At 42.2% G+C, this 14,421-nt stretch overlaps 2 protein-coding genes across 2 annotated transcripts in view; both read left to right on the forward strand.

Annotated features, from left to right (window-relative positions):
• Nucleotides 1–201: 201 nt before the first annotated feature.
• On the forward strand, nt 202–4,880 carry stmnd1 (stathmin domain containing 1). Its single transcript, XM_008306794.1, has 5 exons — nt 202–270; nt 1,933–2,116; nt 2,233–2,372; nt 3,648–3,784; nt 3,887–4,880. Exons 1-5 carry the CDS (start codon nt 202–204, stop codon nt 4,299–4,301), a joined length of 945 nt encoding a protein of 314 aa, XP_008305016.1. The 3' UTR covers nt 4,302–4,880.
• A 2,215-nt stretch (nt 4,881–7,095) lies between these two features.
• The window catches only part of rbm24a (RNA binding motif protein 24a), an 11,642-nt gene continuing 4,316 nt past the window's right edge, over nt 7,096–14,421 (forward strand). Inside the window, exons 1-3 of the mRNA XM_008306606.1 lie at nt 7,096–7,542; nt 8,591–8,714; nt 8,888–8,942. Of these exons, the coding sequence (XP_008304828.1) occupies nt 7,375–7,542; nt 8,591–8,714; nt 8,888–8,942 (347 nt within the window). The 5' untranslated portion in view covers nt 7,096–7,374. The remainder of the gene's footprint in view (nt 7,543–8,590; nt 8,715–8,887; nt 8,943–14,421) is intronic.

A 14,421-nucleotide genomic window follows, 5' to 3' on the forward strand; every position in this document is an offset into this window, starting at 1 on the left:
TCCCTGGGTGTCGCCTCTTTAACCGGGTCAGATTTATTGTAGCAACCGGCCCCTAGCAACGGCCCGAGTCCATGGAGACAGTGAAGGAATGCGGGGCGACGCGGGTCAAATACGGTGACTTAAAAACACACCGAGCGCTAATTAATCCTGACTTTTAGGACTTTTTATGGACCCACCTCACCTCGCTGCTCTCAGGTGAAGATGGGATGCGGAAGCTCCACGCAGACGACGGTCCGACCGCTGACGGCCGGAGAGCTGAACGGAGACCAGGTAGGCTCCCACCAGCACCGCCGTGGTGGGTCGACTGGGGAGATAAGGGTCAGAGCTGGTTTGTGTTTTACGTCTGTGTTAAAAAAAATATAAAAATAATAATAAAAAAAAGTGTTACAGCCAGCTACAGTTAGTGTTTAGGGCTAAATATTAAAGTAAAAATACAGAGGGGTGCAGGTGTTACGGTTAAATCTGTGTACCGTGAAATGTGGTGACACTGAGGAAGAGCTGCCCAGAAAACTGCCTGACTTCATATACTCACACTTCTGATATTCACCATTTTTTTTCTTTTTTCTTTAGTTATTATTTATTATAAAATTAGCGAGTTAAAGGTATACACGTTATAAGCAAAATACACACATTAGTTGTACGTATATACGAAGAGTTCATTTGCAAAAAACAGATAACTCCATCTTCACAAACCTTCAGAAAACCCACTTTTCCATCGTCTACCTGAGACAATATCAATCAAACTTAAGTTATCTCTGTTTTTGTCATGTCATTTCTACTGAGTCAAATCCACTCAACTTCAGTTTGATTGATATTATCTCAAGCAAACAACAAAAATATAAGTTTTCCTAAAATCTACAACATTGGAGTTATATATGTATACATCAGTCTTGGTCATCATTAGTCTTATAGTTGAATTGAACACTTGATATACCATAGCCCCTTCGTAAAAGAAATAAAAAACGTACAACTTTAAGAATGGTCCCAAGCGACTTAAATGTTTATTATGAACAGCTCTGGCTTGTTTTTACAGTTTTATATGTCTGGTGTTTTGACATTTACCTCTTTACAGTATAAGGTTAAAAAGAAGACAAGTGCCTCCACAAAGCCTCTACAGTTTTTCTGTATTATTCGCATCGCTAAATAACTGAGTCATTTTGGTAACTGCTATCCAAATGCAGCATGTAAAAAAAATGTGAAAGCATAAAGAACAACCAAAAAAAAAAAAAAACCCACTGCTGTATAGCCGTGGTGAAAATGAGTCCAAAATGTAGTAATTTACAGTATCAAAGCTGAGTCCAATTTAACTCATTGTTCCAGTTTACTGATAATATACAGGAGGTGACAGATTTTCCCTGGTCACAGAATGACACCACTGTCATCGGTGCTTCTTTTGAGAACCTTTTAGAAGTCATGATAATGTGTGAGGATGTTATTTGTAGTGTCTGTTATTGTTCCCGAGCTACTGTGTTCATGACAATGTGTCAACACTCAGATGGCACCATGACAACATCCAGTCTGTGATACCATACAGAATAATAATAATTGATCAGATTTATATAGTGCTTTTCAAGGCAATCAAAGACGCTTAACACTGTCAATTATTCATTCACACACATTCATCCCGGTGGTAGTAGCTGCAATTGTAGCCACAGCTGCCCTGAGGCAGATTGACAGAGGCGTGGCTGCCATTCTGCCCCTCCAACCACCACCTCAAACAATCCATTCATACCCATTCACACCAAGCAGGGTGGGTGAAGTGTCTTGCCCAAGGACACAGCGACCATGACACAGGTTACAGGGCAGAATCGAACCGCCGACCTTCTGATCATTGACCGACTCGCTCTACCACCTGAGCCACAGCCGCCCAAATGATGTCAGGATGCAGTTATGTGTAATTTTTGCGTTCATTTGGTGTCTCTGTGCTGCCAGGATGAGACTGGAAGTAAACTCGGTGGCCGTGGAGACTCTGCGGTGTCGAAGGGCACCACAGACAGCGGTGTGGTGATGGAGAACAGAGAGATCCCCGTGTTACCTGGAGCTGTGTCCACCAAACTCCTTCCTCTAACATCTGAGACTGTGAGAGAAAGTGAGGCGAACAGAATCACACAAGACTGTGAGTGTGTTCTACAAACACGCTGAATAATATAGACTACAGCACACTGTAAAAAAATAAATAAATAAATAAATAAATCCAGCGTTAGATTGTTTTTATGTGATCTGCTGCTCCAGGCTTGCTACGGCGAGACAGCACAGTGCAGGAGCGTCCGAAGTCCAGCGAGATCCTGGAGGAGCTGCTGAATCAGGGCATCATCTCGGTGGGACAGAGCAGAGAGAAGGGCAGCGGGGCTCCAGAGGCCTACAGCATCATGGTGGGTGTCTGGTTTGTTCTGGTTGATGTGGAAGAGACTGACAGGCCAATTATCTCCCACCACCTGTAGGTGAAATTCCACTTTGGCAGACCTGAAGGGCACATTGTCAACACTGAGATATGAGACTAAGTAAGTTTTAGGTTTAGATTTGTTTAATATTGTGATATTGCTCAGTGTTTTTTCCTGGACTTAAAAGAAGTATTATATTTTTCAGCTCATCTGATTCAGCAACATAAAAAACAATGCATGTGCTTCTTCAGTTTTCTTAGATATTAATGTATTTTCAAAGCATCTTTATTTTCTCAAACATATCGATGCTCTACTCATGTCAAGACATCAAATACTTTCGCCTCAAAGCACCTCCATCCACATTTTTAAACTTTGCAAATCTCAGAACAGACTGCACTACTCATATGACCAAGTTCAGTGAATGAACATGCAGATCTAGTTTCAACAGGAATATAAAATAAAACGGAAATATCAAATATCAAATATTGGTTTCCAGTTTCTCTTTAATTCATGTTTTCAATGAAGTACAAAATTCCCAAATCTGGCTACACAGCTGAGCCTTGTTGTATATTAAGACCTTGAAGACCCATAGTGAGGACACCTGGGATCTTTCTGTGTGGAGTTTGCATGTTCTCCCCGTGCAGCGTGGGTTCTCTCCAGGTTCTCTGACTTCCTCCCACACAGTCCAAAAACATGTTGAAGTTAACTGGTGATACTAAACTGTCCGTAGGTGTGAATGTGAGTGTGCTTGGTTGTCTGTGCCCTGCCTTCACCCTGAGTCAGCTGGGATAGACTCCAGCCCCCAGCGACCCTAGTGAGGATTAAGCGATGTATAGATAATGGATGGATGGAAGATTTAAATGTATTCGTGACAAATACAATGTGTTTAAATATTAAATATAATCGCTGGCGGGGCTAATGGGTGGCTGCTGATGGTCTTGGTTATTGTAGACTGCAAGTATCCTACACAAGCAGTAAGAAGTCTATTTATTGAGGGTTATATGAAACAAAAAGCCTATAATATATCAAATCTTTCACATGTAAAGTTCAACATACACACCAGGGTGATTTCCATTTTAAGCAAAGACCTACACTCTAAAAAAGTAATTCAAGGGAGCAATGCAACCACTTAAACAAATGCATGGACACATTTGCTGATTAAGATAAACATTTTAAGTTGCAAATATTATTTTGTGATGAATTGGGTTGACGCAATAATGCTGAAAACTGCAACTTTGTGTGTGTGTGTGTGTGTGTGTGTGTCAGCTGGATGACAGGGAGGGGGTCAGACGAAGGCCTCCTGCCAGACTGGAGTCTCTGAAGGCCAAAAAGACTCAAAGTCTCCGCAGCAGAGAAGAGATTGATGAGAAGATGAGGCTCGCTGAGGAGAGACGCAAGGTACAGTGTGTGTGTGTGTGTGTGTGTGTGTGTGCGTGTTCCTTCTCCCTCATGGTTTATCTCAGTCTTTCCTCCCACACACTCCCCTCCTCCCTCTTTCAGTCAAGGGAAGACGAACTCAAGACGCGTTTAAGGACCAAGTCAGCGCGTGTTCGCGGGCCCGCTCTCGTCTCCAGCGTGGAGGAGGATGAAGACGCGTCCCTCACCCCCGTGGAGCCGCTAAGGTCACTTCTCATCCCAGATGCAACTCCAGCTCCGTTGCTTCACAGTCAGATCGCTGGAGAAGCTGCGGAGGGAAGGCAGTGGGTGAGACAGGCAGGAATGGATGGCAGGGGAGACGAGGGCGGAGGAGAGAGCAGAGATAACAGAGGTGCTGAGGGGGGAAGTGAGGACGGTGAAAGGGAAGAAGAGGAGCTGACCCAGGTAGAGGAGCTCAAGGCGGGTCAGCTTCTGTCCGCCTCAGGGGAGCTGGAGAGTGATTCTAGCTTTCACCGTGCAGAGGACAATGAAGAAATGTTTTAAATGATTACATAAATGAGCCATTAATCAGCACTACGCAGGCAGTAAAGAAATCATTCCTTTTGCACAGCCTAGAAGCCTGTTAGAACCTGTAAAAAAAATGTATCAGAGATGTAAAAATGTAAATTTGTAATGAGAAATGGCTGAAGCTAACGTTACGGTGAGTCATTTGTTTTCTGGAGAACATTAGCCTATAAATTATTATAATAAGCTCAGTAATAAGCACAAAGGGACACGAGGGTTTACCTTGAAATGTAATGTGATTTACCTCAGTGACTGCTTTAAAAATATATGATTTTATGTTCTTGCCAACAGACCAAATAGATTTTAATGAGATTTTTTTTTTTGTTTTACGCTGCACTGTGAAAAATGCTATTGTCCTGTTTATGCATGTGAAGCAGTTGTTCTGTTGGACATAAGATGGCACTGTTTCAGTAGTTGTCCTGCAGAAGTCAGTCAGTGCGCCTCAGCTATAAGACAAGCTACATGGAGGTGATTTCGGTGACATGTGAGGAAGTGCCTTGTGTGAATAGATGTGTTTCAGGCTTCTCAATGATCAATAAAACTCCCATTTTTCTCTAAGCGTTGTTTCTATGAATGAGACGTGTAGGCTACAATTTATCAGAATCCAAAAAGTTGAAGAAAAAACTCAGAAATCTTGACTTTTAGATGAGGTTTTTTTTTTTTTACAGATACAGGTTTGGTTTTGGGGGTGTGACTGTGCTTGTGGGTGTTCAGCTGTTTCGCCGACCTCTGACCTTTAGCTCTCCTCTGCCCGACAGGTGTGCTAAAGCTACATGGGTGACGAGAACAAAGTTACAGCCCTCCAGAACAGCAGCCTTCCTCGTAAGACTAAACCGTTAACAGTGTGTTATCATGGAAAATTAATCTACAGGAACATTTGCAAAGTATAGCTCTGGTGGTGATCGCTGACACGTTTGACCTGAACAGCTGGAAGTTTGAGTATTCCTGAAGATTACCACGAGGAAAGAATAAATTAAGTTCTCAACGGGGCCACCGTATTGTCTGAGAGGATTCAGACTAGTCAGCATGCTGCACATGAGCACAGACAATAAGAGCACGCAACCTGACCGCATCCCCATTGTGGAGCCTGAGAAACTCGATCCCGGCTCCCCCTTTTTTCGCGGCTCCACTCGGACTTTAAAGGGCGTGTGGCTGCATTAATAAAACAGCGGGCGAACAGAGACACCGCAGAAAGGCGCTTTATCAGGTTGCGTTTCATTGTGATGTGGAGTCGTGCGGCAGCAATTCACATTCAGACGGAAGCGACAGCATCTCTGGGCCTTTGTTAGACTTTTATCTCAGATTCTGGTGGAGGATAATTAACCGGCGAAAAAGTGCTGAAACAAATTGAAGATGATTTCGGGTCATCTTTAGCAAAAAATAAATGTGTCTAGTGACCTGACTTAACTGCCACTGCGAGGTTTTTACACTTACTTACTAATACGACACGCGGTAATGTTCCCCCTCCTGCAAATGTGTCAGCTCACTGTGTTACGCTGGAGGGAGATGGATATATGTAGGCCAGCAACAGAGCGCTCACAGAAGCGAGCCGGCATGAATGATTAACAGCAGAGCTCCCTCTCACATTACTGGAGGTGAATTAGTCATCCTGGCTGTTCAAACTGAGGTTCAGGGATCCAGCAGTCGGTGGATGACGGCCTGTACGAGTTATTTTAATCTCTGATGTTGAGACACTCTTTATGGAACTGATCTCTGACTGTTGCACTTGATCCTTCCTTATCATAACAACTTGCTCAATTTGAGCATGTCTATGACTGTATGGCTTTGTTTTTAGTTAAGTGAAGTCATTAATATGGCACCTTTCAAATATCAGACAATGAGCCAAAGAGTTTTCCAGAAGAGAAGTAAGATTAATGTCAAATAATAAGGACCTGGAATAGTATTTATTACACAAATTAACCTGACTGTCCTAAATATTAGGGTTAAAAACGTATTAACTAAATTAAAATTAAAGTGACGACCCCACAAAATTAAACAGATAATGCCAACAAATCCAGAGATGTCCTTTTGAGCAAGTACAAGTCTTATTATGAACCTCGGCTTAGTGTCTTTTGTTGAATGTATGACCCTGAAATCGGTATAAACTGGAGCTAGATATCCACAAACCTGTTATATGAGCACACCAGCAGTGGAAACAGTGGCACCTATGGCCTTATGACCTTTAGGTAAAGGTTCATAAAGTAAAATGTTGCTCGAAGATCAGAATCTCAGGTCTTCTAGGGACAGAAGACAGATTAGAGTGCAGTCCACACTTATTGTATGCCTTCTGGCTGTCTGCGGAAACTTGCCAAAACTCTGTCAACCCCCCACAAGTGCACTGTCTCAAAGGCGAAGCTGCTGCACCTGTCTCTCTGGTCTCTGCTGCCATGTCCCCTGACCTGCTGTTTATGTGGAAACTTTTTGGAACTTTTTCCCAGAAAAAAAAAAAAAAATCCCAAACCTGACCAAAAAAAATACAAAGTAATGAAGATCGAACAAAAAGGTCTGTGAGCTTTTGTGCATCTCCTGAAAGTCACCGCTCCTCTTCGTCCCATCATCAGGAGTCAGGTTTTGTTGGCCCTCGATGGTTAATTAAACGTGATTGCAGCCTTGGATCAGTTAGACTGAAGGAGATCCAGTGTTTCACACTGAGCAGGCTTCCCAGCTGTTTGTGCGCCCTGATCGGTGGGCGGGCAGAGAGACAGACTGAAAACTGGGTGGAGTTAGAGGCAACGCTTTTAGGAATGGGTCCCAAACCTATTTAGTTAGACAGCAGAGTTACCAAGAAGAGCTGGAAACACCTGATGGTATCTTTGGGACAATCCGCTCCATATTACTGCCCTCTTTACTGTCGCAAGATAAATCTACCTCCAGGCTTCATCACTGTCGAAGTTTTTTTGTGTTGTTTTCTCTTCTGAAAAAAGTTACAGAGCCAGCTGAACTCTCTCCTTCTCCCTCTCTCTCTATCTCTCTGCATCCAAAGAATTACCGATAAGGAGACATTGCACTATTATTTTGTGTTGTTTCTATTTATTGTATTTTTGCACTAACGATGCACACCACGCAAAAGGACACGACCTACACGAAGATTTTTGTCGGGGGGCTTCCCTACCACACCACGGACTCAAGTCTCAGGAAATATTTTGAGGTTTTTGGTGAGATTGAAGAAGCGGTGGTCATCACTGACAGGCAGACCGGCAAGTCTAGAGGTTATGGATTTGTAAGTATCGCTCTATGACACCATTTACCAGCTTTACGCACAATGTCACTTTTACGCACAGATCCAATCCGAGCATCAAGTGTTTTCTAGTAATGTGGCTTGGCTGTTGCGGTCTTTCACAACATCATGACTAACATTGATATATCTTTCTGCGGTCACGGGATGTTTATGTTTTGATAAGGAGGCCCTGCTTAAATTTGTCATTGGCTTCTGTTGCAATCTCGCACCCACCGACTTGTTGCGCGTTGGTATGCGCCCTGACACGTTTTTTTTTTTTTTCCCACTGAGCTGCCCTCTCGCTGACAGCTCTGGTGGGCGCACGATAATGTCTTGATATTGCAGAGGCAGTTTTCTCAAACCGTTGTGGTTTCACCATCTTCAAGCTGTTTACAACGTTGGAAAAATGTTCTGAGCTGTCATAAAATCTGGCACCAACAGCTTTTCAGGCGCATTTTTTTTTGGAGACATAAGTCACTGAGTATGTCTAAAAACTCTCTTCATAGTAGAAGTTTAGATGTGCATAAATATAAATGCAACAGGAGCATCCAAGGAACTTAACTGATAACTTTAAATAGTCTTGAGAAGAAGCTTTGACTTATGTTCTGCATTTGTATGTTGGGTTGACTTTTATTTAAACCTTCTCTTTATTGTTGCATCTGAGTCATAGTCATGTATTTGTTGTCTTCTCTGTTACGCTTTTTTGCCACCTCTGTATTTAGAAAGGCGTTTAGTAAGAGATCATAATGCCATAAAGCTCTGAGTGGAGCAATAAAGTTCAGTTGTTGCAATGGGAGCGACAGTGTTCGGTCTCAGCTTGGCTCCAATTCACTGCTCATAGTTTCATCACATCCACATGAGGGTGATAAATGTGTGTGTGTTGCCAAATACCTGCCACAGAGAGAAGACTCTGTTGCACACACACACATACACACACCTCAGTATAAAAATGTGTTTCTCTCTTACAAGCAGTTTATAATATTTTATACACAACCGTGAAGGCTGCGGAGTCTGCACGTCTTTCTCATGCTCTGCTTTCGCCTCCTGTCAGGTGACGATGGCCGACCGCTCGGCCGCAGATCGGGCCTGCAAGGACCCCAACCCAATCATCGACGGCAGGAAGGCCAATGTCAACCTGGCCTACCTGGGGGCCAAACCTCGGGTGATGCAGCCAGGTAAAGAGAATCCGCACGGTAGTTATTTTCACCTGAGGGCTCCGTTTGTTTTTCAAATTTCTGCTGCGGTTGTGGCAACATGTCAGGAGGTTACTGGGTTATAGATACTCAGAGAGTTTCAGGCTTATGTAGTGGGGTTTTGTTTCTGAATTTAAAGTCATTTTGTTTTGCAGGTTTTACCTTTGGTGTTCCCCAAATTCACCCTGCGTTCATCCAAAGGCCTTATGGGTAAGAACTGATGAGTCTACATGCATTTTAGAGGAATACTGAGATGTGAATTGATTAAATCATTCAGTTACTCAGCTTAATTTATTGTAATTGATACAATAAGTCAGATTTTTCTCATCCTGTATGCTTTTTTTCCTTGAGTAAGTGATGTCTGATGATCAGAGGTGGATAATATGTAATATTTAGCAATTTTCTAAGTCAAAAAAAAAGCCAGTCAAACTGCCTTGTGGAGGTTTGCCCTCCTTGTAAAGAAAGAAAGAAATGTGTGTGAGTGTGTATACATACTTGCGTGTGTTTGCTGAGTGGACAATGATGGAAACTTCCAGCCTGACTCAATGTTATCTATCTTTCTCTGGTTCGACAGGCTCGCTCTCGGTTAAGCTTACTGTGCTGGTTTGTGGAATAGTTCTGCGAGCATAATCACAGATCAGAGAAAGGAATTACCTGTAGAGTCAAACACACACAAACAAGCTCTCAAAATGGTGATTACAGATGCATGTACGTGGGTTTCATTTTGACTTTTTATTTTTTATTTTATTTGAATAGAACGTAGCTTTTGTGTGCAGTTATGAAGTGGTGTTGTTAGCTAAACCGTGTGCTTTCTGACTTTAGTGACCAAAAAAAAAAAAAAAAAGAAAAGAAAAAAAAAAAGCTGGATTGATTGAATTTTTTGGGGTGTTCTTTTTCCTTTTTTTGTGGAAGCGTGTCAACTTTGCCAAGGAGAAGCAAAGTTTTTCTTTTATTTTTTTTATTGCTTTTAGCTTGTGGTTGACCTGTTTTGTTTAACAGGATGTGCTGTCTTGTTTGAGCGAGTGGTGAATTTTCTGTGTGGAGTTTCTTTGTTTTTTTGTTTTTTTTTACCTACCTACTCCTCACACTTTGCCCTCAGAATAACCAAACCCATCACTGCTTGTGTGTGTGCTCATGGCATCTTCCTGGTGTTCCTCACATTAACACAACACAGCAGAGACAAATTCACTAAGAAAGCGTCTCACTTCTGCCACATTCATTGTGATTTTGGCCTGTACAGCTGTCCCACCTTTTGCTCTGTGCTCAACCAAATATTGACGTGTGGTCATGCAGCAGCAGCAGCAGCATCAGAAATGTGCTTTCTGAATGAGTGATGGGTCATTATGGGAGCTGCATGTGCTGCTGTGTGTGTCTGATTGCGCTGGTACATGTGGGTATGGGCTCTTATTGTGTTCGTATGTACATGTGTGTGTGCGTCTTTCAGCTCAGCTCAGGTCACCAAAGTCTCCAGTGTGACACAAACAAATGTCTGGATGTCTCTCTCTCTCGCTCTTATTCTCTCGGAGCGAGCTTTCGTCACATGGGCTCGTGGTGTTAAGGAAAACAAGCGCGCCCATTGTGCCACACAAAGCCCCGAATGCTGACGCTGCAGTCGCATGAAGCTGAGTTGTGTGTGTGTGTGTGTGTGTGTGTGTTGGGGGGGTCCAGTGAGGGTGTGGGAGCTGTGTCTCTGTCATGTAAAAGCAGGGATGTCGCATTTCACATGTAGTCTTTGCATACAAGTTAACCGTCACATGCGACCCAGAACTAACAGGCAATTAGTGAAATCTACGGAAGTCCATTGCTGACAAAAATTTAATAAATCTGCAAGTCTAGATTTAAGAAATGTAGTGATATCAGACCGATCCATTAAATCAAACGGTATCTGTCCCTCATGGTCTCTGAATCAGTCGATGCTGAGGTCTGTCATTTGTATCCTCATGAAGAAACTCAAAATGAAAAATCATAAACTTGCCTTACAAGGCTTTAGTTGGTCACTTTTACTCACTTTAGCTCCAAATTGTCCATTCTTACACCTTCATCAGCTAAATTCTGATCTAAAGGTTTCACAAAGGCCATAAGAGGCACTAAGGATGCACATGGATATGACAGATAGTTGTAGCTAAACGTCCTCAAAATGCTCAAATTTTGTATTTTTTTTCTGCACTTACAAAACGGTCGCTCTCCAATCTAAACTCCGATCTTTGGATTGTGCCTTGTCTGTATTTTTATTATTAAACCATTGAACCGAGGAGGGGGCCTTAGCGAATGCTGCTAACGGTTAGCGGCAAATACACTAGCGAATAGCAGCGTTAGCATTGAAGTCGACGGTAGCGAAACTCCATCGGCGCTTGTTAAATATTTTCCCGTTACGTACCCTCAAACACAAGTAATCGGCCCAGTTTGCAGCGTAGTTTTTTCAGGCAGCAGCGTAGCGGGCCGTCACTCTGATATAACGCTGACAAGAACCCTGTATGCAATTCTTATTATTATTATTATTTGTATAATTTATTTCATGACTGAATCGCTTGTTCACTGAGAGACAGTCAAAATGAATGTAACAGAAAGTCGTCATATACCGGAGCTGCTATACCAGGCTGCAGGGTTGAACGGGAGTCGTAGTGCCAGCCCGGTATAGCGGGCTATAGTGTTGAAAGGGTTAATAGACTTCTGTACACAATGTTTGGTGAAGGTGGTATAGTGGACAACCATGATATTTAAATTCTCACTCCAGGCTTTGATTGAAACCCTAAAAATTGTGTCAAGCTTATACATGTAGAAATGTTTCATGAAAATAATCCCTTTCTGCCTTAAAATGACTTTTATGTAGCTCTGCTCAATTGCTTCCTGCAGAATGCGTGGCTCTACGTAGAGCCCGCCTCTCTCTCCACTCACCCCTCTCCACCCGCTGTAACTCGAGCATACCAGCTCACTTACCGTAAATCTACTTTACATCACATTAATAAGACTATTTCTACAAATAATGAAGATAATGATCATACTAGATTGGAAAGTGTTTGACAATAATATTTTATGTTCACCGGCACTTGCTCTGAGCTGCGGACAGAGGCCTCATTATGCAAACACTAATACTCGTATATAGGCAGAAATATGCGTTACAAGGAACTGAATTTGAATCTTTTATAGTAAATTTGAATTACAAAACTTGATTAATTGTAATAAATAGTAGAATTTGGATCTCATAATTTTAATTTGAGTTGCATAGCTTGAAGAACTGGTTGAAAAGTTTTAACTAGAGCCTCCTCATTTTAATTTATTAGATTGGAACTGAATTCCAGTACACTTGAAACTGAATGTAATATTTTGAAAATACATTCAGCTGCTCTAAAACTAAACTGCAAAGTTTTCTTAAAAATGGATTTTTAACAGAGGGGATCTTTAAAAAGTGACATACAGTCATGACTCCATAATGTGACCCTTAACAATCCGAAAACCTTGCTATCCGACAGGTTTTTAGGAATATCGAACGGAACCCATTAAAAACAGCCTTAACATACCGACAGCCTTGGATTCCGACTCCAACATGACATGTTATATCAGGATAATGGCGTATTATCTGACTGAACAATCTCACAGATTGGCTACGTTCAGACTGCAGGACTTGATGCTCAATTCTGATTTTTTTGTGAAATCCGATTTTTTTGCGAGTTCGTTCACATTTCTAATTAAATGTGACTTGTATGTGATCTGCTGTGTGAACTTCATACAACCCAAAAGTGTCCCGCATGGTGGAAACCGAAGTGTGACCGCTCACTAAACTAGCATCAGCAGCCAATATTCAGATATTCATCATTAATTGGGCCTGAATATCCAGAGACCATAAAGTGCTATTGGGACCAACCCTACTAGTTATTTTAACAACAATAGACAATAAATATTAACAACAAATGAGCCTTCAAGCATCAAGCCCTCCTCGTATCGCGACCTCCGTCTTGACAATCCGACAGCCTTGCTATCTGACATAAAAGAAGGTTTTGCATTTAGTGTCGGATTATCGAGTCACGACTGTATTGATATCATGTTAATAATAATCCAGTGTAAGTCATTTTTTGGTCGACACTCCAATGTAGAAACAACCTACAGTACAGCTATGGTTACAGACAGACTGTAATTCATTTGCCAACAAACAAACATTGAACACAATAATCACAGTTAATGATGAATTTGATTGATAATAGCGTACAGACCTTTTTACATTTTTCTATAGATATCACAATAGTATCGTTATTTTGAATGATGTTGGCCATGATAATCCTGTTCTAAAAAACTGATACCGTGACAACCCTCGTTTCAAAAAGACCAACCCGATCCAAGTTCTGTGTTATGACTTGAGTCCTGCTGTGCTTTGCGTAAAACTAGACACCAGATCTATCTGTGACTTGGCCGCAACACCAGAAATCTATCAAAGCGAGGCAGGTGCGAACTGCCAACCTCTCACACACAAAGACACGCAGCCAGTGAGCACGCATCACCTCGCGCACGTTAGTTCCCCCTCGGCGTCCGCGATGGAAGAGAACCTTTATTTAGCCGTGAACTTCAGTGACCCCCCGGTTACATGACATTCCAGCAAAGACGCAGAGGAACAGTCGGACACACTGTAAGGCAGCAGCGGCAAATCGGCTGCTGTGGTAGTCTAGATTCTCTCATTTTATAACCATTTCGTTGATCTTAGACTCTTCTTTGCGCGAGTGTACGTTTGTCTCCCAGAGATACAGAGCTGAAACGGACCAGCTCCAAACGCACCGAGCTGAGAGTTTGATGTTCAAGACGAGCAGGGATGAACGCATACCTCTGGTGTTCTAAAACCGTCTGAGCTGCAGCCTCCGTATTAACCGCATTCAGCAGCTACTGAGATGTTTAATGTTTCTCCAACGCCCCAAAGTCATGAGCGCCGTTCCCACAAGACGGATTGAAGGGCCGTAAAGCATCCACAGCCGCAGGCAACTCTTAAAAAACTTCTATATAAAGGCTTAATGTTTTGGAATTCTGTGACAGGATATAAAGAAAATGTCTCAGGCTTTTATAGATTCATGCAGTTGCAAATACCAGTTGTGACTAAAAACAGTAAAGGAGCTCCAGTGAAGTGATTCCCACCATCTACTGTACGTTAAACACAGACCTTTAGCTGCACTGCGAGCTCGAAATTAAAGTAAATATTTCAAAGCATGCACAAAGATGATTGTGTGCTTTCCCGAGCAACACTGTACATTTTTCTAGATGATCAAATTAAAATAGCACAAACATTAAACACTATTTTATGTTTAGTGCAGTTTGTGAACAAGTCTATGACACGTATTATGTGAGAAAACAGAAGTAATTCCTCACAGTGTCTGTGTGTGTTTGTGATGAATCAGAGCGATTCCTGCCTTTTATTACGTATCAGATATCGGCGAGTCAGCGTGTCATCCGCTCCGAGTGCGAGGAATTTCCTCCCTCTTTGCTGATAATTCGGTGATTTCACGTTCGACTTGAGATAACGGCCTGTAAAAAATCTCTCCGCAGCCGTGTTTGGGAGTTTCTTATTAGAGCAGCTTTAGGGATCCTGAAAAACTTCCTCGACCTGCTGACTTTCATTAATGTGAGCTTTAAATGAGAATTTCAGTGTCGCATGAGGAGGAAAAAAAAAAACAGCTTCAGATGTTTTTGAAGTCACAACGCCAAATCTTTT

This window comes from Stegastes partitus, unplaced genomic scaffold (assembly GCF_000690725.1).
Source record: "Stegastes partitus isolate 25-593 unplaced genomic scaffold, Stegastes_partitus-1.0.2 Scaffold46, whole genome shotgun sequence".
Classification (NCBI taxonomy): Eukaryota; Metazoa; Chordata; class Actinopteri; family Pomacentridae; genus Stegastes; species Stegastes partitus.